The 26,921-nt window shown below is 43.0% G+C and overlaps 1 protein-coding gene across 1 annotated transcript; it reads right to left on the bottom strand.

Moving 5' to 3' along the window:
- Positions 1 to 429: 429 nt before the first annotated feature.
- On the bottom strand, positions 430 to 25,727 carry RP1L1 (RP1 like 1). Its single transcript, XM_064707204.1, has 6 exons — positions 25,089 to 25,727; positions 9,737 to 9,838; positions 6,348 to 7,560; positions 2,032 to 5,474; positions 1,735 to 1,932; positions 430 to 1,371 (listed from the first exon to the last, which is right to left on the bottom strand). The coding sequence occupies exons 1-6, from the start codon at positions 25,725 to 25,727 to the stop codon at positions 430 to 432; spliced, it is 6,537 nt and encodes a 2,178-aa protein (XP_064563274.1).
- Between the last annotated feature and the right edge of the window lie 1,194 nt (positions 25,728 to 26,921).

Below are 26,921 nucleotides of genomic sequence, written 5' to 3'. Positions count from 1 at the left end.
GATTTTGTCGTGTTTCTGTGGATTGGCAATCTCTCCAGGAAAATGGCGTGCAGCAGGTGAAAGGCATCCCAAGGTCACCCAGAGACGATGCCCAGCAGAGCCACAGATCACTCCAGCAGCAAACAGCATGGCTTAAAGGGTGGGAGCTAGAAGGTATCCCAAACAAAACAGCCTTCCCTTTCCCCAAACCACCTATCTATTGAGACCACAGGATATTAATGAGCTACTAGCCCTCTAGAAATGAGGGCAGGTAATTGCAACATTACTCACAGGATTCAAGATTGAGTTTAACACATTTAGCTCAGAAGAAAAGCCGATTATGAGGGCTCAATTCACCAGAGATGCTGAGATATGTAATGAAAATATACTTTTAAAAAAGAAAGAAAGAAAGGAAGGAAGAAAGAAAAAGTCAGTTTTTAGTCAGCAGTTCTAGAAGTCCAGGTCATCCTGGTCAATCTCATCAGAGTTTTCTTTCTTTTTAGCAGCCTGAACTTCCTCAGTGTTTTCAGCCTCCTTTGGATCTGCACCTTCATCTGGGTGCTCCTCATCTCCCACGGGATCAGAACCTGAAGATTCTTTGTCCTCTTCTTCTTCGTCACTGTCAGGATACATCTGAGAGGGTTTGGAGCTCTCATCACTTCGAACTTCTCCATTTGGGTGGTCATTGGTGGGGTTATCATCACCTTTGCATTCCTCTTCAACTGCCTCCTCTTCAGCTATTCCTTCCTCTTTGACTCCTCCTTCCTCTTCATCTACTCTTTCCTCTTCATCATCAGACCCCTTCTGGGATTGCTGTGAGAAGTTTCCGACAGAAGAATAACAAGAAAAGGCCGTGGATTTTTTCAGAGTCTCTAACCTTTTGTTGGTTCTCTTACCTTTGGTCTTTGAGGCTTTCTCAGAAACTTTGTTGTTGCCTTGGTCTTCGTGTTTTTCATGTGCATTCTCAGGGTCATCCCCAGTGGGTTCCTCATTCTCATCAGGATTCTCACCCTTTTCACTGCTTTTCTCCTCAGCCTCATCTCCTGACTCTGGTTTTGCATCTTCTTCTGCCTCAGCTTCATCTTGCTCAGCTTCTTCATTTCCTTCCACAGCATCTCCCTCAGGATTGTTGTCAGTTCCAGAGCCCTCAGCATCTCCTCTGCATTCTGATGTCTCTGCCTCATCATCAGCCACAACTTCCTCATCCCCTGGCTCCTCTGTTTCTTCAGCTTCATTTTCACCTTCCTGTTCACCTTCAGAATTTTCTTCAGCTTCTTGCTCTTCATTTTGAGCTGCTTCTTCTTCTTGTTCTTCCTCTTTTTCTTCCTCCTTTGTTTCTTCCTCCTCTTTTTCTCCCTCTTCTTCCTCTTTTGCTTCTTCCTCTTCAACTTCCTGCTCCTCTTTTGTTTGACCCTCATCTTCCTTTTCTTCCTCATCTTCCTTTGTTCCTTCTTCCTCTTCCTCCTTCCCTTCCTCCTCTTTTGTTTCTTCTTCCTCTTTTTGCTCTTCTTCCTCTTCTGCTTCCTCCTCTTTCACATCTTCTTCCTCTTTCACTTCTTCCTCCTCTTTCACTTCTTCCTCCTTTCCTTCCTCCTCCTCTTCTTTTGCTTCTTCCTCTCCCTCCTTTACTTCTTCCTCCTCCTCTTTGGCTTCTTCCTCCTTTCCTTCCTCCTCCTCCTCTTCTTTTGCTTCTTCCTCCTCCTCCTCCTCCTTCCCTTCTTCTTCTTCTTCCTTTCCTTCCTCCTCCTCTTTGACTTCTTCCTCTTCCTCCTTTCCTTCTTCCTCCTCTTCTTTTGCTTCTTCCTCTTCCTCATCATCCTTGGCTTCTTCCTCTTCCTCCTTTCCTTCCTCCTCCTCTTCTTTTGCTTCTTCCTCCTCCTCCTCTTCTTCTTCCACCCCCTCTTTGGCTTCTTCCTCATCCTCTTTTGCTTCTTCTTCTTCCTCTTCTTCTTCCTCCTCTTCTTTGGCTTCTTTGTCTTCCTCCTTTACTTCTTCCTCCTCTTCTTTGGCTTCTTCCTCTTCCTCCTTCCCTTCCTCCTCCTCCTCTTTAGCTTCTTCCTCTCCCTCTTTGGCTTCTTCCTCTTCTTCTGCTTCTTCATCTCCCTCCTCTACTTCTTCCTCCTCCCCTTCTGCCTTTTCTTTTGCTTCTTCTACCTCTTCCTCCTTCCCTTCCTCTTCTTTTGCTTCCTCCTCTTCCTCCTTCCCTTCTTCCTCCTCCTCCTCTTTGACTTCCTCCTCTTTTTCTTTTGCTTCCTCCTCCTCCTCTTCTGCTTCTTCCTCTTCTTCCTTCCCTTCCTCCTCCTCCTGTTCTGCTTCTTCCTCTTCCTCCTTTCCTTCCTCCTCCTCCTCTTTTGCTTCTTCTTCCTCCTCTTTTGCTTCTTCTTCCTCTTCTTTTGCTTCCTCCTCTTCCTCCTTCCCTTCTTCCTCCTCCTCCTCTTTGGCTTCCTCCTCTTCTTTTGCTTCTTCCTCCTCCTCTTTGGCCTCTTCCTCCTCCTCTTTGTCTTCTTCATCCTCCTCTTTTGCTTCTTCTTCCTCCTCCTCTTTGGTTTCTTCTTCATCCTCTTTGGTTTCTTCCTCCTCCTCCTCTTTTGCTTCTTCCTCTCCTTCCTTCCCTTCCTCTTCCTCTTTCCCTTCTTCTTCTTCCTTTCCTTCTTCATCTTCCTCCTTCCCTTCCTCCTCCTTTGTTTCTTCCTCCTCCTTCACTCCCTCTTCCACTTCCTTCTCTTCCTCCTCATTTAGTTCCTCTTCCTCCTTACTTTCCTCTGCTTCTTCCTCTTTTACTTCCTCATCTTCTTCTTTAGTTTCACCCTCCTCCTCTTTTATTTCCTCCCCCTCCTCTTCAGCCTTAGCTATTTCTTCTTCCTCTTTCTCTTCCTCCTCCTCTTTTGCTTCCTCTTCTTCTCCTTCTTTTGTTTCTTCCCCTTCTTCTTCTGCTTCTTCTTCTTTGGTTTCTTCAGTTTTGGCCTCATCTTCCATCTCAGTGTTTTGACTCTCTGCTATTTCAGTTTCTTCTCCATCTCCATTCAATGTTGTGCCATCATCTTCATTTAATTCTGGCTCTTTTCCTTCTTCTTCCTCTGCTTCTGTTTCACCAGCCTGAGGTTGCTCCTCATCCTTCTCCTCGTTTTCTGCCCCTTCTTCCACAGAACCATTGGGAAGAGTTTTGGTGTCCTGGGCTGCTTCTGCAACAACAGCTTCCTCATTGCCATCCTTCTTCAGCCTCAGGATTTTCTGCAAATCAAAGGCTTTCATCACTGGGGCATTGGTGGCCACCACAGGGGCTCTGGCAGGCCTGGAAGCCAGTTTTTTCCTCACACAAGAGTCACAAGGACAATATTCCTCCTCACTGGATTGTTTGCTCATGCTGTCCTCCAAAGCTGCACTGAGGTTAAAGTCATTATCTACATCAAATGATAAGTCTGATGTCTCCTCCAGCCTCATCTGGGCACCATTCTTGTCCCCAAAGAGGGACTTTTTATGCATAGTTTGCAGTCTCCATCTCCTCTGCTCGGTTTGGAGTTTGGACTCACGTGTGGGTGGCCCCTCTGGAGGTCTCGGCATCCTCCTTCCTGCTCTGCTTCTGATCTTCCTCAACTCCTTCTCTATGCTCTTTTGTATCCTTTTACTCACTTCCTCCTTCAGCTCCAGTATCATTGCATCCATCTGCTGATTGTCCTGCAGGTTCCACCTGACTTTAAATTCATTCATGGCATTGACATAGTGAGCCATGAACTCCCTCTCGATTTTCTTGAGCAGTCTCAGGACCCAGGTTGGGTCTGGATCCATGGAGTTTTGCTGGACAAGGGATGTGCCCACACTGGTGGATGTATCGATTTTGGGCTCGGGGTCATTTGGTGACTCTTCTTGGGGCTGCTCCTGCACCTCCTCTTTCAGCTCCGTCCCAACATCGGCATCACCAACATTTGCATCACCAGTGGCCTCTGGCTGGTCAGCTTCTTCTTCAGGGTTTTCTTCATCACCAGTGGCCTCTGGCTGGTCAGCCTCTTCTTCAGGGTTTTCTTGTGGGACTTCATCAGTCACAGCTTCAGCTTCCTCTTGTTCTCCAGTTTCAGCTAATTTGTTTTCTTCTTCGTTTTCATTTTCTCCTCCTTCCCCCTGATCATGCTCACAGTTACTGCCCTGATCCTCCTTATTCTCTTCTTCCGCCTGGATTACAGACTCCTCTCTAGCAGACTCTGCTTTTTCCTCACCTTTTGCCTCTGAGCAGGCCGTGGAAGGGCGGGATGGCTGCTCTTCCTCTTTACTTTGCTCCTCGACCTCAGTCACTTCTGTGCCAGTCTCTGCATTTTCCATTTGCTCGGCTGTTTTGCATTCCATGGTTTTCTGTGCCACCAACGTGGCACCAGCTGTGCACTCTTCTCCTGAGCCACCAGAGCAACTGCAAACATCAACCCCAGAGGAGGACATGGGAGTGAAGGCGTGATCCATGGATTTTGGGGCTTTAGACCCAGACACTGGCATTGCCACCTTGCTTGCCTCTTGATCTGAGCTTGGGCCGCTCCTTTCAGCAGTGCACCCAAACCACAGGGCTTGAAAAATATTTAGCAGCTCTGTATACCTTGACTTATTCAAATGTTTTGAGTTTTCTGATGGATCCTCTGACTCTTCATCAAGGAGTTGGAGGCTGGCAAGACAAGTAATCAAAATGTTGGCAGAGTTACTCAGTTTCCTCCCCATTGTGGGGGATACTTCAGGCAGACTATTTGATCGATCAAATTTGGTCTCATGCTTTGAACTGAGCAAGGCCTTCATGATCTGGACAGACGTTTGGACAGAGGTTGGAAGGTCTCTCTTGTTGTTGTTTTGGCTGGATGTAACTGACTTGTTGCATTCTGCCTGCTCAGCCTCAGCAGCTTCAGGTGGAACCTCAGAGATTTTTTCCTGGTTCACACATTCTTCAGCCTCTTCAACAACAGCTGTGTCTTCTGCTTTCTCTTCTTCCACCTCATCCTTTGCTTCATCCTTTGCTTCATCCTTTTCTTCATCCTTTGCTTCATCCTTTTCAGCCTCCTCTTCTTCATTCTTCTCCTCAGCTTTTTCCTCCTCTGGGGCTTCCTCAGCATTTGTACAGTGAGACACCTCAGTGGTTGACTCTGCATGTTCCTCTTCTCCATCATCCTCCATTTCATATTTCATGAGCAATGTTTCTGAAGGGATTTTCCTGAGCCACTCTTGCACAACTTCTTCTGGAGATGCATTTGGTAGAGCTGATGGCATTAAATCACCTCCTTCCTCCTGAACACCTGCATCTTCTACCTCTTCCTCTGTTTTTTTGTTGCAAGAATCATCAATCTCTTTATTATTCTGACCATTTCCTTCAGTTGCAGCGGATTTAGAGCCGTAGGAAGTTGCTTTGGAGGAATCCACAATTTCTTTCTGCTCTCTCCCTGCGGTCAGCACGGACTCGGTGCCGATGCTGCTGATGGAGGAATTCTTCAAAATGGTCGCACGGATATTTTTTCTCTTTGGCTTCCCTTTTGGTGGGGCAGGGCATTGCAGACTGCACACTGACATAGTCTCTGACACCGATGCCCGGCTGGAATTTGACACCTTCACACGAAGATTTTTCCTGTTTGTCTGTCTTGATTTTGAAGACAGAGACATGTTTGATTGTGAACACCTATCATCAGTTTCCTGGGATATCTGGGTCAACACGCATTTATCTTTTATTTCTGACTTTGAAGAGACTCTTGAGGAGCTACTTGTGGGTTTTCCATTCCTAACCCCATCCTCATTTGGGTGGTCAACTTTTGAACATACACTCCCACTCATGCTTCCCTGTTTTGAAGAAGAGGGTTCAGAACTAATCTTGGCATGACCCTTTCCAGATTTTTCATTAGGACTTGAAAGACTTGAGCAGAGGGATGATGGCTTGCTGTTTTCTTCTTTATGGCTTCTTTTCTTTGAGCTTTTTGAACTTTCACTGTAGCCATTGGCAGTACTTTTTGAGGTCTCCTCCTCAGCAGGACCCGCAGTTGCCTCTGCTTCACTGTTAGATGAAATGTTTGAGTGAAGAGATCCTGACTTATGAGACATGGTGTCTCCAGCAGATTTTTTCTTGATTTCACATGAGCTTTTGGAGTAAATTGATGCCCTGCTGCCTGATCTTGCATCATCTGTACGTAGGGAATTCTTTTTATTCAGAGTTGATTCAAGTGAAGACACTGATATTTCAGACCGTGCGTCCAAATGAGCGTGGGAGCGTTTGCTCTTTTTGGACCCTCTGGAAGAGCAAGAGACACTGCATGGAACATTCTCTTCACTGCCACTTTTCTTGCTGCTCCTGTCACTAGCCTTGGAACGGTGGGTTCCCTGTGTAGAGCATCGTTCCCCTTCACTGCTCTCACCCCTGATTGATTGGCTGGGCTTTGTTTTTGCTGACACTGAGCTGACTTCATTGACTTCGCTTTCTTCCTGGTCTGCTTCCACCTCTTCAGCCTCCTTCTTGGGGCAGGACTCGCTGGAGAAAGAGGACACCACTGGGTTGTCATCAGAGGTGTCACCCTGCTCAGCCTTTTCCTTTGGTGTGGTGCAGTTACTGGACTTGCTGTGCACACTGTTGGCAGGGGTGGAGCACTGGCTGTTCTCTCCCTGGTTTGCCTTCTGAAGGCTTGAGGAGGACATGCTCCTGCCCACGCTGCTCACTTCCTCACACACGTTCTTCTTGCTCTGCCTGGACTGCAGGGATGACCTGGACATGACACTCCCAACTCTGCTGCTTTCAACCTCTTCTGGGTCATCCTTCAAGCACTTCACAGAGGAAGCTTCAAAACAATTTGCATCCTCATTCTGTGAAATGATTTTGGTGATCTCCTGGTCTTCAGGGCTGTCTTGAGTATCCAGGTTGTTTTCACAGCTTGAATGTGACATCAAGCCCAAGGATGAAGGCCTCTGGCTGTTTCCTGTGCTTGTCCTGGTGTGTTCCTGCTGTTCTTCTCCATTGGAAGCACCGGTGGATAAATCACTTCGGCACACACACTTTTTAACAGATCGATACGCCACTCTGTTCTTTATAGTCTCTGAGTAGGATGAGGACTCTCTCACAATGTGCTCAGAGAATTCCTCACTGGATGTGGTGTGGATGCTATCCACAGATGTCATTTTTTTGTGGACTACTCTCCTGCGGGAAGATGTGCTGGAGCACGAAGAGTGCGTGTGCCAGGTGCTTCGCACGCCGGGCTCCTCCCTCTGGGACATGTGCATGGGATTCTTCCAAATGTCATAGTCCTGGTGTTTCTTTCCACAGCTGTGACAGTGGGCCTCGTCATATTCTGATTCCTCAAGTTTGGACATGTAGGAATCAATATCACAGGGATATAAGGAGTCATCTGCCTCCGAGCTGGCTTCTGGGTTCATTTTCTGTAGGGGATCTGCTCCACTGTCCTCCTCCACTCCTGACTCTTCACAAGGCAGCTGGTTCATCAGGTTGGACTTTTTGATCTGGGTGGACCACTGCAAAGTCTCATCATTGAGCAAACGGAAGCGAACCTTCATCTCCACAGACAAGCTCCCATCCTTGTTCACATGGACCCGCTTCTCGATGTCATCGTTGACCAGGGACTGGACCAGGTCCCCAGCTTTTGGGTGAGAGCAGCCATTGGAGAAGGGGCCCCCGTTGTCTGGAGAGGCAGCAAGGCCATTGGGGTATGACTTCTCTGATGACAAGGAAAATCTCATGGACCTGTTGCTGGATGCTGACCGTGGATGGATAACGCTTTTTTTGGCTTTCAGTCCAAAGTTCACTAAAGGAGTGAAGAAGAGAAAGATGGAGAAAGATGTTAACTCACATAAAGATGACAGAAGATATGTAAGCCAAACCCTCAAACTAGTGAATCCTGATGTTATTCCATTCATCCATTATTCCATTCATCCATTCAAAAGCCAAGCCTATGCCAATTTACATAGTTTGAAAATTTGTCTTTGACTGAGTGATGCCCACTAATCATAGAATAGTTAATGTTGGAAGGGACCCCTGGAGATAATCTAGTCCAACTTCCTTGTTACATTTTAAGTTTTGAATTAATAATCTGTAATAAAATCTTCTACACCATAAATTTATTTAAAAAAATAAATTGAAACACAAACACTTTGTTTTATTTAGTGCATGTCAGGAAGTAAAATTAAGAAAAATCAAAAATATATATACATATGGAGCAATTTAGTCTCTGAGTTCGGGCATTTTTTCATGTTACAAATATTCCTTTATTTAACTGTGAAAGTTTTCATTTTTCTTATTTAACCAGGGAAAAATATGTGGAGAAGTGACCCTCTTCCTTAGCTGGTCACACATTTATTGCATAGCATTCATTTCTCCACTCATATTCCAGGAAATGTGTGGCCATGTAGACCAAAGCAACACTCAGTCCCTGCAGGGGTGTGCCACTAAGAGTAATTATAATTCTTATTGAAACATAAACAACAATTTAAAAAGGAATTGTAAACTGGTGATAATTACAAAGAGAAATTGTGGGAGTTGTAGAATAAATGAGTTAGAATAAGGGAATTTAGGAATTGCAATTGGAAGAACATCTTTATGGCCCGTGCAGTGATCTGCATAGGTTTGTGTAGGTCCCTTCATTTCAAGCAGGATATGTTGCTATCAGACTCTCTTGCAGGACATTCATCTGTCTTATTTTGAGTATATGTTTGTCCAAAATTTCCTTGTACATTTATCCAGACAATTCTGTGCCTCCATGGGCATATGGAGATGCAGCTGACTGGAGGGCATTTTATGAAGGAAGTGCTGAAGAGGAGCACATCCAAATTACATTAAATAGCTCTTCCCTGACCATCCTAATGATTGAACTGATGGATTTGCTCAGTCTCTTGACAGGCAAAGCTCCAGATTATTCCCATGTTTTTCTCCAATTTTTTTATGTCTTGGATAGTGAGCATAGGATGCCTCTGTCCTCAAGTTTCTACAACTTGTTGGCAAGACACAAATGAATCTTTCCAAGATTCTGGTATTGACAATGAAGAGAAACAAACACACCTCCAGGGCACACTTAATTTCATCCCACAATAAATCCTTAATACAGGTGAGATTAATTGCCCTTTGGAATTGGGAAGTTTCTTTTCCCAGGCTACTGAGGGTGGCTGGTTTAATTACCTGTGACCTTAGATAACTCATGATGGGGTGCCAAAAAAATATAATCCTGAATAATCCATAACATACATCTTCCTGAATATAATCTTTCCCATAAAAACACACTTTGTTTGCAAAAGGCCAGCTGTAACTTGCAGGAGAAACTGAGTCTCCTGCTGGCAGAACCTGGGCATCTTCTGGTACTGGTGCAGGAAAGTGCAGGAGGGAAGGCATGATAGGACAGACAACGATGGGATAGAGGATTCGTGGGAAATCTCCAGAGTCTGGGTGGACAGACACAGGAAAGGAGGGAGTTCTGGAAGGAAAAGGAGACCCAGAGATATGAAAGAGGAAGGGAAGTCAGCCAGACATGGGGAGCATGTAAAAGAAAGACTAGGGGGTGTAGGGAGGAAATCCTAGAAGGAAACCAGAGAAAAAGAAGGGGAGGATGGAAAGGCCTGGGAGGCAGGGAGAGGGAAGTGCATTTTCCACATGAAATCCATACATTGGGGCAGCACAATGGGGACCTGCAATCCCCAGGCTGTGGGTAGGACTGCCCGACAAGGCCCCGAGGTTTTTCTTACTGTCATTGTTCTCGTTGACATTGTTGCCATTGTTGGAGCGGGGAGGCAGGTTGGGCAGCTTCTCCACCGAGTGTTTCCTCAGATTCTCCATGGATACAGGTTTGAAGGGCTCCCGGCCTACGCACACCAGCACGTTGGGGCAGTGGAGCAGGGCCTGCATGCTGTCAATCTGCAAAGGGAGCAGCAAGGGGAGCACCATGAGCCCCGGCACAAGAATTTGGTTCTTTGACCTGCAATCAACTGACAATGTGTTGCCACCTAAATAAAAGTGTATTTGGATGATGGTCTCAAGCATGCAATGTTGTTTTTGGGGCTTTCCTGTGCAGGGCCAGGAGCTGGACTTGATGGCCCTTGTAGGTCCTTTCCAACTTAGGATATTCTGTGATTCAATGACAATAAACGTGGTTCTGGAGAACTTTGGGATCTACCAAGCCTGTTGATGAATTCCTCCACTGAAAGAGAAGCTCTGCTATGTTTTCGATCAGATTTCCTAATATAGGGAAGGTCTGGGAGAGATTGCCTAATGGAGGATACATCTCATTTATTATGTGTTATACAAAATTTCACATATTCTGGAAAAAAATTTGGCATATTTCATGTGGTAGTGAGGAAGAGGGTGAAACTGGAGGTGTTTCAGTTTGTTTTACAGAGAATTGCAAAAATCTCTTTAAATTCTTCTAATTTCTGTACGGGGCAGCTTTTATTACCTGAAAAATTCCCTCAGTGTTTGAGGGAATATTAAGGGAAGTCACGATTCTTGTCCCTTAGTTGATCCTTTTCAGGAAGAGGGACAAGAATTGTGACTTCCCTTAATATTCCCTCAAATAATGCTTCAGTTATAACCCCAAGTATTGCCTCAGAGCTGGACAATGAGGGGTGTTGTCCCCAGCCTGGGAAGTGCCTGTGAAGGAATCTTTGTTCCTCTACAAGAACTCAGGTTTGCACCCTTGGTCCTCACCACACAGCCTGGTCCTGGATCACAAACCAAGTCCTTCATGTGTCACTTCTCATGGAACTGTATAATCCCAGAAAAGTTTCAGTTGGAAGGGACTTTTTAAATGCCATCCAGTCCAACACCCTGCAATGAGCAGAGACATCTTCAGCTGAATTTTCTCAGATCCCCATCCAGGTTTTACCCAAATACATTTGTCTCTCTCAAAGAGCAGGAATCAGTCCTGTGGGAAGCACTGGGCAGACAGATCCTGAACCTATCTTCCATCTTGTTTCTGCAACCTCTCCTTTGAAAGGCAGAAGTTGAGTTCTCAGGTGAAATACCTGATGTCTTTCAAAAGAAAGAGAAGACTCTCTTTCTCTCTGAGAGTGTCACAGACACATTTTATGAAAAATTCTTTCCTTAGGATTTTTTTCTCCTGAGAAGCTGGGAGGCCTCAGAAACAAAATGTAAACAATGATTATCTGCTGCTGTGGAATGCAACAGGTGGATCTTTGATTGGTCCGTGTTGGTTGTTTGTAATTAATGGCCAATTACAGTCCAGCTGTCTTGGACTGTCTGAGAGTCACGAGCTTTTGTTATCATTCTATTCTTTTTCCTTTCCTTTGCAAGCCTTCTGATGAAACCCTTTCTTCTATTCTTTTAGTACAGTTTTAATATAGTATATATCATAAAATAATAAATCAGGCCTTCTGAAACATGGAGTCAGATCCTCGTCTCTTCTCTCATCCTGGGACCCCTGTGAACACCACCACTTGAGAGGACTTTAGAGTGGCCAATTTCTGGCAGCTTTGTGCATCTCCACAACGTGGGATGTCCCTTCCTCCTCAGCCTGCTACTTCAGGAGAACATCTCTAAAGCATAGGGAAGCCTTCAAGAGGTGACCATGCCATGGGTTACCAAGCCAGCACTGGTGTTGGGCTTATCAAGATGCACCCCGACCTCACCCTGTCACTAAATCATCATCCTCTTAATGAGAACCGAGATAAGGAATCTCAGAGGAGCAGCGATGACAGTTCTGTAGTTGTCACGTGTGCCTGAAATAACAGTGTGTAAAGGAAAGACCTCGGCCTCTAAATATTGTTACAGCCAAGGAATGAAGAACCAGGGCCCCTTTGGAGCCCTCAGTCTTGAGATGCTCCTGGGGTCTTCCAAGATGTCCCACCAGGACTGTGAGACGCACTAAGGGATTGGTGTTGGATCTGGTGCAAATAAATGTATGGATGGTGGAAGAGCAAGACAGAGATAAATGGAAGAACATTCTAGATCCAGTTAATCACTTCTGAAAGCATTTCTTGCAATAAAACATATGGCACCAACTTTTTCATGGGAATACAGTAAAAAAACCCTTTGTCTTCCCATTAATTTATATTTTGTGCTTGTATTATAACAATGTTTGTGTTTTAGGCCCATCCAGTTTGCTATGAAACCTAAAATAAGAGAGTTTTCCTCACTGAAACGTACATTAAATTCTGTAAAGCAACAAAACTACCAAATTCATGTGATGGGTACCATGACACAGAAAAATATCCCACAAATCTCAGTTTGCTTCTGTTCATTCCATTTCTGGTCCATCTATTACTAAAAAAAACCTTTATATAGTCCAAATGAAAATAGCTTTGTAGCTCACTTTAAAAGTTTATAGAAAGCCTAGAATTTAATAAATCAAATATTTTGAGTAGGTTTTTGCCATCTGTTAATGGAAATTCTGTTCATTTCTTTATTAATTTAAAGGAAATTCTGTTAATTTCTTTCTTTACGTTTGTGTTCTGTTTCCCCCTGATCTTATACAAGTAGGAAAAATAAGTGAGGATAAAAAAAAAAGAAAGAGAAAAGGAAAAATAGGACGAGAAAAAAAAAAAAAAGAAAAATAGACAGGAAACGTGTTCTGTCCCTAAAGTAAAAGAATCTTGTCTTTCAAGCCCCACTAAGTTTAGGAACTGTTCTATTTGTAAAGGACATTTTTTTCAGTGAAAGCGATTTTTGTCCACATTTTCTCACGTGGTTCCATGTCTGGGTGTAGGTATTTCAATCACACTCATCACTGCTGTGCTGTATGCAGAAAATAGATGGTGCCAATGACAGAGAGTCAGGGATCCATGGAGCTCAATCAGCTGAGTTAGGGGAATTTATACATTCTTTTATATGGAATACACTTGTGTTATGTCACTTTAAATAGTCTGTATTTGTAGTACAGGGTGTTTCTGACATCAGCAGCACTTTAGCTGTGTTTGTATCTATAATGCCAATTTTCTTCCTAATGTCTTGCAAGATTAATCTCTTTAAATTAATAATTCCAGAGATTCATCTTTGTCATGCTCATTGCTAAAAACATTTTGGTAGTTTGAAATACAACTGAATGTTTTCTGAGGGTTAAATAAATGCCATTTCTCACATTGATTTAATGCAGCATCCACTGTTTCAGGGCAGTGCAGGGTTGGGATAGCAGTTAATTCCATCTGCTCCATACAGAGCCTTCCCACGCTGCTGCAGGAGTTCCATCCTCACAACACACTGCCTGGGATTTCCAGAGAGCATCTGTTTTCAGAGCCATCAATATGAAATCCTTTACTAGAGCTGAATTGTCACTGAACAGCACATCCCCTCTTGCGTGTTTAACAACTTGCAGCTCACTCAGTGTGTCCTGGGTGAGGCCCATGTAATTCTATGACTTTAAAGCAATAGTAAAACCTCAGATTTTTCTGGCAAACAGATTCCCCACTTCCCTCAGGCTGCCACAGCACAACTTCTGAGCAGCTATGCTAGGATATTCAGAGAAAACAGTATTAAATCCCACCACAATTTAGCGAAAATACACCCAGAGGCAATGGATTGTAAATCCTTAAAATCTGGTGGTCACCTGAAGGAGATGTGATGGAGAAGAGAATGCCCTGCTCTAATATTTCTGCATTAATTCATCCCACAGGACTGTAACTCGTCATCTACAATCAAGGCTACTTGGTGGAGAGCAGCCAATATTTTTAGGAGACGGGTAATTTCACCTGATGCAGGTCAACATTTCCGCTTGGACATGCCTGATTCTCACTGATGACATAGTCAATCGTCTCAGTTGTCTAAATGTAGATTCACAGAACAATTTGAGATGTTCTCGAGTATCCAATATGTGCCTGAGGATGGCTGACAGGATAAAAGATAAATATGAGACCAGAAAGCTCAACAGGAGTCATCAACCACATTCACAAAGTTAGAAAATAAGGTATCTTCATTTGCAAGCTGAGTCCCAAAACATGGGAACCTCAAGAATATTTTAATTAGAAGTGAACAATTAGGAATAAAATGGAAGAGAAATAATGGCTTATGATAAAGGTGTTTGATGGGTTAGCAAAGAGTTGCTTTGGATCACTCAGGATCCATTCAGGGCCTTTCTGGAGTTCCCTTGATGTAACTCAGTCACAGTTGAGGCTGTGGATTATCAGAGACAAAAATCCACAAAAATTCATGGGATCAGCCTCTATAAGTTGGCACTTGCTGGGCTGGAATAGACTCCAATAAAAGTTTTATAGTGTAATACCTGAAAATTAAATAAAATTTCTCAATCTGACTGTAAAACCTGATCCAAGTCCCACTGTAATAGATGGAGAGAACTTTGGTTACCTTCACAGACTCTGGATCAGGATCCAAGAGGATTATGGATGCTGTGAGTGAAGGTCTGGACAAGAGCCCAGCCTGGATGAGTCTTAGAGCAGCCTGGTCTAGTGGAAGGTGTCCCTGCCCATGGCAGGGGTTTGGAACAAGATGATCTTTAAGATCACTTCCAAGTCAAACCATCCTATGGTTTATGATTCATTATCCCCCACCAGAGGAATTCCCTGCCCCAGTGGGACATGGCATTTATAGATTGGTTCAAAAATCTCAATGTTCTTTTGATAAAAATGATTTACAGACATTTAGCTACACTGGGTAGGTCATAACAAGTGAGGTATAAATGAAAACACATCCTCTCTTCTGAAATACTCCTTTTTTTTGCAGTCTGGCTGCTATCCACTGAGGATGGATTATCTCCATGAATTCTGCTGTACAGGATCCACCAGCTGCTGTGATCTCAGCAAGGACCTCTCCACTAGGCCCTACAGCAACACAATTAATAACAAAATGTTATCAATACCTATACAGAAGCAAGGCAAACATAACACCTCTAAAATACAGAAGCAGCTGGTTGTTGTGGAGAACCTGCCACCCTCTGGCTCTTCCCAGAGAAAGAAGAACCATTCAGCTTTGCTCACCTCAGAAGCTGAGCACAGATGTCAGCTTCTGATGAAGGCAGAGTGAAGGAGACACCTCTGCTCTGCCTCTGCTGGTTGCCAGCCAGCCAAAGACATCTGAGACTTAGAATGTGGAAATAATGCAGGACATGGTTCAGAGGACAAATCTATAAGGAGTGCAAAGATGCATGGGAGAAACAGGAAAAGCTGGAAACAGGAACAGGCTAATGGGCTGAGTCCATGCCCTGTGCTGTCTCACTGCCTCCTTTCCTAGAGCTCTTCCATCAGCTCCATTTGTCTTCCATTCCCATTAACACCTCCTTGGAGTGTGAACAGCCCAGTTTTGTGGTTGTGCCACATCCAATCCGGAGGCATCCAGGCTCTGAACTGATGTATCGTGGTTTAATGATAATGAATTTTGCATTTTGTTCATGCAAAGAACCCATGTGCCCTTCCCTTCCCCAAACTTTGCACCAGAGGAATTAGAGAGTGGTTCTTCTGGGGAGTGGCTGGCTAATCTGTGGTCAGAAGGTGAATCATGGGGTGTTGCCACTCCATGCCCACATACAAATTAGTAAAGTAGTGGAAGAAAAGGAGGAGGAAGAGATCAGGAGGTGCATGACTTGTTCTCTCTTTCTCTAACTTTAGCAGGGGTCAGAAGGCTCTTCCCTGTCATCAGGAGGAGCACAGAACAAGAGGCAATCCTGAACTTGGAGAGAGGAAATGCTGCATGGAAATGGATCTAATCCTCTGGAAATAGTAGCATCCAAATTATAGTCCAGAAAAGAGCACACGGCATCCCTTGCATCTCCCAGATCAAAACTCACATGATTTCTTAAACTTAATTAAATATCAGATCCCCAGATCCACACAGAATCATGAAATGGTTTGGGTGGGAAGGGGCTTCACAGATCATCCAGTTCTACCCCTGCCATGGGCAGGGACACCTTCCATCATCCCAGGTTTCTCCAAGCTCCATCCAACATGGCCTTGGACACTTCCAAGGATCCAGGGACAGCCACAGCCTCTCTGGGCACCCTGTGCCAGGGCCTTCTCACCCTCACAGGGAAGATTTTCTTCCCAATATCCCATTTAACCCTGCCCTCTGTCAGTCTGAAGCCATTCCCCCTTGTCCTGTCACTCCATGTCCTTGTCTCTCTCTCCATCTTTCTTGCAGGCTCCCTTCAGGTACTGGAAGACTCATCCCAAAACCTTCTTTGGTACCAAAGAAAGATGCATAAATCAGGACAGATTCCAGTGTCCAAGGCTCTTGTAATTACAAACTGCCACCTTTGTTTGACACTTATTTAATGAGAGTATGGTAAGTCCAGTGCTCCATGTGCTGAAATGCATCAATGTAAGATAATTTGCCATTCGAACATTTTTCCAAACATCTGCATCTTCTAGATTTTTACAGACATGACCTGTTCAGATTTCAGGTTTGCCAACAGTGTAAAGATCCATGAAAAAATGAGAGTTTTGGAAGGCCATGAAGCACTCAATGAGCCAAGTAAAATACATGAATGAGAGAGGGAAAATGCAATAATTCCCTGATCTGCTTTCTCAGTCAAGCACAGGCAAAGATCATGTGTAGCTATTGCTCTGCTGGCAGCTTTTCCTGGAGTACTCATGGATGCTTTTTCCCTCTGTGTGACGCTCTGCACACGTATCAAATAAACATTCTGGGTTTTGCCCTGAAAATACTTTGGATGAGCAACTCTTTCATCATTCCAAGAGAAATACTGCAATCAGAAAATCAGTGACTGTTGGAAATCACTTGGGTAGCAGCAGAAGAGAAACATCTCATGGGAAAAGGGAAAAGGGGAAGGGAAGAGGATTGATGGGGAAATTAAAGGCATGGAGAAAGCTTGTTTTTAAGGAACATGTGAAGAGGATATAAATGGGAAGAAAAGTGATTTCTAGCCTGGTTCAGTTTGGAAGTTTTTATTGTGTGAGGATGCCACCAGTCCTGCCTCTGTCCACATTGCCCTGGCCTTATAGGCGAGTTTTGATGGCCTTTTCTGTCCTCACCCACCCTGCCAGCTCAAAATTAGGTCTGACAGTGTTCAAGCTGTGAAGCAGCCAGAGAAAGAGCAAACTGCTGTTAAAGGTGCAAATTCCAACTGAGAAGAGAGGACAGCCTTTCTAGAAAAGTTTCACTGCTGATGTTTTTCACCTTCTGACTGAAATCAGAGTCCCCACCTGCCCCTTTGGCATTGGGTTCATTAAATCTGGTCCATCCAACACCAGCCTTTGAAAATGATGATTCAGAGTAACATCCACTCCACCCCAAGAGCCTGCCCTGATCCTCTCCTGGGGCAGGATTAGCTTAAAAATTGACGTGCGTTGAAAAATGTGAAACATTTGGTTCTTGTGCTCAGCCTTGTGGTGGCTGAGTCAGTGGGAAGGTTCCAGTTTGAGAGTTCAAGCTTTTCCCCATGACCAGAAGTTGTCAAAACTCACTCCTTGCATATGGAGAATATTTGCATTGTGGATGAGCAGCTATTCCAGTAGGAAATTGTGGGGGAAAGGAGGGAAGGACAACACAGTTGTGCTCCAATTATCTCTAGGAGATGAGATTGAGGATAAAAGCCCTCCTGGATCAAGCTCACAGATCCATAGGGAATTGATCCATGGTCTTGCCATCCTGGGTGTCTCTTAGCACAAACACTGTGGGTAAAATCTCCAGAAGCTCTGGGCATGAAGAGAGACACATTCAGCTGAAAATTTTGGTTTAATTCAGTATTTTTTTGTTATTGAGTCCAGGTTTCACTCTCATTTTGCAAAGTCCAGGATACAAATGGGAAAAGTGGGAAGGTTTTTTACTTTTACTTCCAGACCTTGCTAAGAGTTGCAGCAGAATCCTTTGAATTTCATGTTCAAGGCCCAAAAGAAAGAAGAAAATTGATGCAAATGTAAAAATTCTATCTTTTCCTCTCCTTTTACTGGCTAAAGACTCCCAAGTCTGTATTTGTAAAACCTAATTTCCCTAAGAAAAAAACCCACAGTCTTCCCTGTGAAAATTCTTTGAAGAAACAGTGATTTCTACTGGAAGTACTTACAGAAAATTCACAGTTTTTCCAGGAGAGGGTGGAATTCTGCTATTTTTTGTACTCTCAGCAAATGAATAAATAGAGAGATCATGCTGACAAATCCTAACTCTCCTGAAGTCCTCTTTTATTTAGTGCTCCTTTTCTGGACTATAAAGAGAACCATCAACAGGAAAAGCTTCACATTCCTCTTGACATATTTTGTAACACAACTTTTTCTGATGAACGTTGGTTTTTCCCAGCAGTTTACCTGTTACTGACACAGAGCTGTTTTTATTGGCTCAATACATTTTTTTTCATAAATAAAACCCCTATACAGGATTTTTATATCAAGTTTAAATTACTGTTATGCACTTCTGTGCCATTTGTTGCATTGACAAATCTGCATTTTTTTAAGTCTGGGGTGTTTTGTTTCTTCATTAACTCTCTGTAATCTCTCCACAGTTCTAAGCTTCGATATATTGGTAACTATAGAAGTAATTTTCCTCTAAGTACTTTCTAAAATTTGTTTAAGATGGAAAAAAATCTAAATTTGATAAAATTATACCTACAAAAAATTCAATTCCCTTTTTTTTTTGAAACTACTTGCATTTCAAAAGAAAATCATTTGTACTGGGGAAAACCCAGAAATGCCAAAAATAGTTGTAGGAGGCACCCATAGCATGGCAGAAACTTTTGGCTGGATAATTGAAGTCCATAAGGACAAGATAAATGAGTGGTAGGATTTCCTAGATTGCTATTAGGAAAAATTAGGAATATTAGTGGCCATACCACCAAGGCTGCCAGGGCTCCAGGAGGGTTTGGACAACACTCTCAGGAACACAGTGAGGTTTTTGGGATCCTGTGCAGGGTCAGGAGTTGGACTGCATGATCCTTGGGAGTCGCTCCCAGCTCAGGATATTCCATGATTCCATGAGTCAATAACATTATTTGAAATGTATTTGCCCTGGATTAAATTCAAAAGGATTAGAAAGCAATTACACTTCACTCCATTATTACTGAAAGAACAAAACCTCCTCAGGCTAAAGGAATCATCTGCATTTGGTGTATGGTAGATAAGAAAGTATCAGATTTGCTGGATGTTAGATAAGAAAGTCGCTAAACACGGGGTCCCTTTAACTCTGCCTTGTAAGGCACCTGGCCAGATGATCTCAGGGCATCTCAAAGGTTCACAGAACACACCTGGATATGAATCTTCTTGTGGATGAGGTTCATGGAAAGTTTTGCTGAGGTTTACAGATCGCTTGTGTAAATCTCGTTGGAGTCATTGTGGTTTTGGCATGGAATCAGAGAATATCGAACCTGAAACCTGTGGTTTGTTTTTAGACCGTGAGTCACACACGTGGTGGGTGGAAAAGTGGCACAGCTCACTCGATAACAACAGTTTGCTCCAGATCAGGGGCTGGAATTCATTGCAATCCTTCATACCTGAGCACAGAAACTGAATGTCACAGTGAATATGTCAACGGGCAACCAGAAAATTAATGATCCCATGGGGGCAAATTATCACCTCTCTTCTCCCACTGTTTATATACACACACCACATTTTAAACCAGCTTATCTGCCTCCATGTATCCCGTTTTCCTCCTGCACTTCCATCAGCTTCTTGATGACACCTGTCATTAAGACAGATGATCTTGGTAGAAAGCCACATGAGTGGCCGAGAGGATGCCTGCGGGCAGCCTACAGATGTCCCAGGAATGGCTCTATGGATGTGTAAATCTGAGTCAGGAAATATGTCAGACAAGCCTGTTTCCTGGCCTTGCACCCCTAGGTCGCTGTAAATACAGTCATTATCAAGAACTACTCAGCAATAATAGTTAGGACACCAGCTTGGCTAGTAAAATCTAAAAATAAAAGTTCTGTCTTTACTGCTAAATGAAATCAGTTCTGGATCCAGGGCACTGGAACAGAGTTGCCTCTACCACTCTTTTTAGAGTGGTTTTTAGAGCATTTAAAGCCTGGATCAACTGGCATTCTCCCAAACAATTCCTGGGCAGATCTGGGAGTTAACACACGCCAGGGAGCTTTTCTAAGAAGTGGCTTGAATGTGGCCATCCTTGTGGGAATTAGACCCTATTTTGTGTGCTACAAAGTGTGATTATCCACAGATGGTGCCATTTGGTGCCAGATTCTGTGCTCTGGTACTCTCCTGGCTACTGAAATACCTCAGTGAGGGCTCATTGTGCTGCTTTGGACTGAAGATCTTATCCCACAGGTTGCTAGAGACTGGGAAGATACACCAGGGAAGGAGTCACTTCATTTGGACCATTTTGTCTTTCTCCAAGACTGGGATGTGGTCAAAGATGGCTTGATTTGACAAAGATGGTCCCAGAATGGTTAGTCTTGCTGAAGTGCAGCCCATGCCAAATTTAACAAAAACACAATAGAAAACTGGGGGTTCTTACCCCAAGGAGTTTCTAATAACTAATTTTTTACAGTCCCCATTTTGTGGTGCCTGAAAAAACATGCCTTAACTCCTCCCCAGTGATTGCTCCCCTGATTAACCCATACAGCAATTCTCTGATCCCTCAAGGAAACTCAGTGGCACACAGTGCTCCTTCTGCAACGTTCTCACTCGCAGAATCTGAGGCAAAATCGAGTCTTTCTGGTCTTCCACTCGACCTTTCCACACAACAAAACCGGATCAGAATCACTCATTTAATGTAACAACTTACGGTCAGCCTTGAGTGCGCCCAAACATAAAAACATCTCAGCCTTGGCCTCACTCCAACAAACATAAAACTGGCCACATCCCCTGGAAAAGTCTTCTGAGGGCTGATAAATCCCATTTGAGCTGCTCTTGGTAACTGCCACCAGCAGCCATAAACTATGTAGAGTATTTGCCATCTCACAGTGTGGTTTCAAACGCCATGTGAGGAGGAATGTTGGCTTTTAAGGAAGAGTTTGGTTTGGTTTTTGTTTTAATTCAGGACAGCCAGTAAAAGGAAGGCCTAGTGATTCAGGAATCAGGACATCTGTGCCTGGACACAGTCATGGTGCTGGGTTCCTGTGACTTAACAACGTCTTAATGACTGTTCAGCTGGTGGGCCCTGGATAATTGCCATTTGTAAGGGAAATCCTCTGTCGCTGCCTCATTATCCTACACGTCATTTCTTACAGCCTGGGAGGATTTCTGCCCTTTCTGTGATCTCTGTCTCTTTGCCCCCAGAGACATCCTTCCCTCTCCAGAGGCGGGTGGTGGGGATCTGAAGAGAGGTGCATTCCTGTGGTTTAGACCATGAGGAAGAAAAGACACTATGTGGTAAAAAAACTTCCCAGAATGGAGTCAAAAGGTCATTTGATGGAGAAGATAACCTACAATTATTCTTTTTAGTGAGATATCTGCACACCTGGTTCTTTTTTTAGTGTAGAACTGATGTTCTCAGTATAAACTAGGAAATATGTGATTTCCAACCATCTCATCAGCTAATGGATGTAAAGTCCCATACTTGTGTTTGCCAATATCTAAATATCTGTAATACTTGCAACTAGGGTATGAAAACTTGGGTCTAGCTTAAATTACTAGTCTCAGTCATTCTTCCTTTGTTCTATAATTAATAAAGAGGGTCCAAAAGGGTCCCCCCATCCCAAATGCCTTGTAAGACAATCAGATTTAGATTAATTAATGAATTAAATCCAGGATTGTCTGTATTTTAGTGGGAAAATGTGCACAGAGTTTCACTGGACAGTTGATTGCGTGTCAATGTTAACCTAAATAACAAATTTCTCTATTTGGGCAGTTAATCCAATTATTTCCAGTTAATCACCTGGAAAACACCAAAGAGTGGCTTGACCTGAAAAAAACTTTATGATTTACACTTCTTTTCATGCTGAAAATTTAACTGATTTTGCTTACCTAAAATAGAACTAATTTTTTCTCCAGTCCCATAGTCATCAAATTTCTAGGCAAGAAAAATCTTGGTTAATTTGGGAAAATGGGCTATTTGCCCATTATAAATGAGTGTTCAAACACTTCACATCTACTTTCTTCAGTGGGACTGGGATTTCCTAGTCCCAACTTTTTGAAATTTAGGAATTCAAAATACTGGTTTACCCTCACTCAAGCCTTCAGGAGTTAGAATGAAAACACAAATATGCAAATACCAATAGAACCAAACTGGATGTACTTCTGTGGGAATCAGGGCTTTAAAATTCTCAGATTCTATGATTTAACTTTGAGTTATGATTGAATTAAACTTAGAGGTGTACTGGAAAAATTTGTGGACTACAAAAGGAACAAATCCCTTTTCTCTACTTTCTCAAATCAATAATCTGTGAAAGGAACACAAAACAAGCCTGTTCCATGTGTGTCCAAGCTTGTACCCACATAAAGATTTGTAATCTTGAAGCATCCTGAATTTACTCTATAAAATGGTGAAACTATTAAAATGGAGCAGATGAAAAGAGAGCCACTGGGATAGAGGTGATTTAACTCATTTTAGGATTTAAGTTCAGATCTGGAATTACAGAGTAGAAGAAACAAAAGGAGATTGAAGAGCAAACACTCTGAGGTCTATGAACATCTCTTCCACTGATGAAAGACTGATTAACATATAGGACAGGAAATTTTTTCCTTTTTTTTTTTTTTGTGTTGGGTTTTCAAGAATTCAAGGAAAAACTGGCTGAAAAAGAGACATTATGAACCTGCTATTAAATGGTGTGAATTTTGTTATTCTGAGCCAGTCAAATATGAAGTCAATCCATCAGTTGTCCAGACGCATTGCTTAGGAATTATTCTGCTAATCTGTCAAAATATGGGAATAAACATTAAATGTTACTGTTCCACTCAGTCCCAGCCCTCTTTCTCAGAAAGATCTCTGTGCTAAGTCATGCGAAAAAATTACATAGATAATTGGGATAAAAGAAGTTTACAAAATTATTTATAGAGAATTTGATTTATTCTTCAAAGAGAATAATGCAAGAAAAAAGGAAACATCCAAGAAATATGAAACATCCAGATACCTTTGAATGATCATGGAAGAATGGAAGCTTCTTTCAATTGTCTTTAATAGAAAATGCAAATTTAAGTATAAAAAAAATTTAAATTCCAGCACCAGTGGAAGGAGGTTATTTCAGGAAAACTCAAAACTGTCAGTTGAACTCCCAGTTTTGATTCTTCAATGAGACAGTTGTATCTGTTGAAAACTCAGACACAACCAACTGTATATCAGAAACAGAAGGTCTTGAAGCTGAGCTATGGTCAAAAAAAATTAGAAGAAGAACAGAGAATCCATGTGAAAGCAAAAAGATTGGAAAATCCAAGACAGAGTGAATTTTTTGTGGTTTAAATGCTTTGCACCCAAGCCTAGAGTAACAGGAAGCACCAATAGAAATGGTTGTTAAGTGAACAGTAGTGAACACTTTGAAAGCTGGTGGTAAATTACTAAAATTAATAATGGCCAAAAAACTCACTGTAAAAGATTCCCAGGAAAGGTATTAATAATCACACATCTCCTAATTATGTGGAAGATGATGATGTTGCTGAAGTTGGACCCCTCGTCACCTATCACTGTGATATTCTGCACAGGAATTAAAGGTGTGAAAATAGAATTATTAAGGTATAAAAATCAATTCCTTATTGACAAAACAATAATGAAAATTTTCATACTAAAAAAATAGAATCTGAAGGGTCCTTGGAGAGACAAAGTGATGGTGTTTGACCCACATCCATATTTCTGCTGATGCAAAACAGAGGAAGGATAGAAAACACCTCCAAGATCATCGAGCTGAGGATATTGTGTCAAGACACTGCATATTTAACACATATCTCACTTAAAATATTGGTGTTTATAATAACTAGAAGGAAAATTGTGGGGAATTCATTTAGAAATTACAAGGGGAACATTAAGACTGTACTAAGAAGTAGAAAGCAGAACATTTCTTTAGAGAAATCAGTGAAATTTTTCAAAAAGTCAAGAAGAGGAAGTTGTTAGCCATTCACAAGATTATGATGTTCATCTTGGACTGAGAAGGAGTCCAAGTCTTGAAAACTGGAGAAATCAGTGGCAAAATAAGTTAGTTTTCCATAGATTATAAAATATCCGGGCAGCAGGATTTGGTCTGGTTGGAAGCTCTTTCCAGACTGGTGAGAATAGCAGAAGGCTCTGTGATAATACACAGGGCTTCCACCAGGAAGCATGGCTTAAATTATCCCCTCCCTCTCTCCTTCCTACTGCACATTCCTCTCCATGTGCCAGGTAAAAATTCGTTTATTGCAAAATATTCCTGCATTTTTCCCCTCTTGGATAATCGGCCATTTGAACCCAGGCCATTTCAGTAACCTGGCTCAGAAAGTGACACCACAAGTGGTTGTGTTTTTACCACTGAGGAGCTGGCACTCAGCCCTGTAAAGGTGGGAAAAGTGGCAAAGGAGCTTTGAATCTCCATTCACTGCAGGGACAGGGACAAGTCAGGATAACTCATGAGAGTCCTCTCAAAAAAATGGAGGTAAAGGTTAATTAGCTAGAAAGAGATGGAGAAGAAGTCAAGAGAATCTCAGATTTGTCCAGAAATTCCTTTGGGAACAGAAGAATGAAGGGACTGCCATGCCTTGAATTTATCTTAAGAACTTCCCCCACAGCAGATTCACTAATTCATCAATAGAAAAGTGTCCCTTGATCCCACTCAAACATTATTTTTTAATGCATTAGTTGGTATCTTATCGTCTGTCATGGTTATGTTCTGCCTGGTTTTGAACTGAAACCGCCACATCATCTTATCTTCTTTTATCTTATCATCATTGGTTATCTTTTCTTGTCTCTGTTGAGGATCCAACATCATGAGCAGGACCCTGTTCAGCGGGGAGCTGTGCAACCACAAGGTGCTACCTAAGGGCCACCTTATTCTGTTGAATTCCCAGCAGTCAGATATGGAAAAGCTGAACCTGGGCTGGGACAAGCCTCCCAAAAAAAGGTGAGAAACTCTGTTACTAGAAGGGGGTTTATGTTTGACTGCAAAACATTAAACCTCCTGTTGACCCCAACCAATATTTGTCATGAAGTTCTTGAGTGGCTCAACAAGATTCTTCTACATCAAACTATTGTGTAATTAATAGGCAAGTGATTAATGTGACAAAGCCCAAAGGATTAAGGTAAGGTGGATAAACTTTTGGACCCATGAGCTAAAGGATTTACATCACGAGGAACGTGATGACTCCTGTTTGAGCAATCAACCAGCTCCAGAGATATTTACCTTCTTCCCATCAGTAGTGTAGAGCTTCTTCACCGGGAACTGCAGGATCTCCGTGATCTCATCCAGGAGCGTTTTGAAACTCCGGGCATTTCTACGGTTCAGGATGATGGAACGCCGAAATCCACTTTCCCCATTCTTAACCAGAGTGATTTTCTTGGGTATTCTGGGACCATGGTGAGTGAAAGGTGCGGAATAATCTTCCATCTTGCCCTCCTGAGCCGCTCTCCTCATGGTGCTGGAGGGGCGACTGTTCCGCGGCGGGGCCGGCCTGTGTCCCCCGGAGGTGATGCTGATGGGCTTCACGTACTTCTTGTCAGAGCACAGGTAGCACCCTCCATCCTCCAGCTGGTCCAGCTCACTGATGCAGTGTATTCCTCGTGGGGTGGTGATGGTCCTGACCCCGAAGGGCAGCGGGACCCGATGGGAGAGGTCGTCCATGAGCGCGTTGAAGCTCTTGAAGCTCCGCTGGTTGATGGCCATCTTGACTCCGGCGAACTGAGGGTCTCCACTCTTGAAGAAGGTTATTTTTTTGGCCGGAGGGACCTTGGTGAGGGTGCTGGCCCGAGCCACGGAGGGGAGGGGTGGCTCATAGTTGTAGGAGCTGGTGGTTGACAGGTAGTCAGCAGGCACCTGAGTCATCCCGCTTGCTTAAAGGTAACTACAAAGAGAAGGAAAAAACAGAGTGGGGGTTTTTTGAGTTAGGAAGGATCAAGGCCTGACTGCTCTAGAAGCAAAGTCTGTGTTCCTCACAACAGCTCCTTCATGAGCAGATTGTACCAAGGGCTCTTAGGAATTCATGGATCAGGCAGGTACAGGGAAGCACAGCAGGGAGAGCATCCATAACCCTGCTCCTCACAGTAAAACCCTCCTGGTCCTGCAGATTCCAGTGGGAATCCAGTCACTGTCAGTCACCCCTGAGGCACAAAAAGCATGAGTCAGACCCCAAGCAAAACCCACAAAAAGTGCACTGTTGTCCTTTGGAGTTTTGTGTCTTCCTTGCTTATATTTTTGAGGTTTTCTCTGAAATTATCAGAGCCAGTGATTACTTCAAATTTATTTTTACAAGAGCAGCACTGAGATTCTCATGTAACCCTTTAACCCTGTGGACTGGAGCATAACAAAAACCAAAACAAAGCTGAATTTCTTCATGCTGTGATTATATTTTTGTAGCACACAATCAGTCCTGAGCTCACTGAGGAGCAGTCTGGTGCCACATGCCATAATGTGCTGAGTTCTGGATGAAAAATTTCTGGCAGTCTATGCAAACAAATAACAAATAGCACAACACACCAAATAGAACTAGAAAACTTGGTTCTGCTAAAGGATGGAAAAATTAGAGATTGGTTGGGATAGTCTGCCCAATTTTTGTTGTCCTTCACTTTAAAACATAAACTGATTTTGGTGTTTCAGTCTGGTGGTTGCATGCCACATTTTGAACACAAGTGGTTTTAATGTCACTGTCCTGACTCCTTATTACTTGCCCTTATTAAATCCATTGCCTTGGAAGCCAGTTGCTAAAAAGTTCATTTCTCACATGGATGGAAATTATTATGCCCAAAAAAGAAGACAACTTGATTTTGACATGAAAAAAAAAAATAAAAGAAATAACACCATTTTTACAACTGGTAAAATATTGACTGCAAAGAGCACAATACATTTATTTCATGAAACAAGCAGTGATTCCCCAGTTTACTCAGAGTTAATTACTCAGACTTCAATGGAGAGTCTTAAAATGGCACTTAGATATGTCATCTTCAGGTCATTTATCTGCTCACAGATAGGAAGTAATTTGAACTGTTAATAAGGAATCAGTAGAATTGCAACTTGCAGAAG

The sequence above is a fragment of the Zonotrichia leucophrys genome, chromosome 3 (genome assembly GCF_028769735.1).
Source record: "Zonotrichia leucophrys gambelii isolate GWCS_2022_RI chromosome 3, RI_Zleu_2.0, whole genome shotgun sequence".
In the NCBI taxonomy this organism is placed as follows: Eukaryota; Metazoa; Chordata; class Aves; order Passeriformes; family Passerellidae; genus Zonotrichia; species Zonotrichia leucophrys.
The sequence above is the reverse complement of the archived record's forward strand: the minus strand, read 5'-3'. Positions and strand labels throughout refer to the sequence as shown.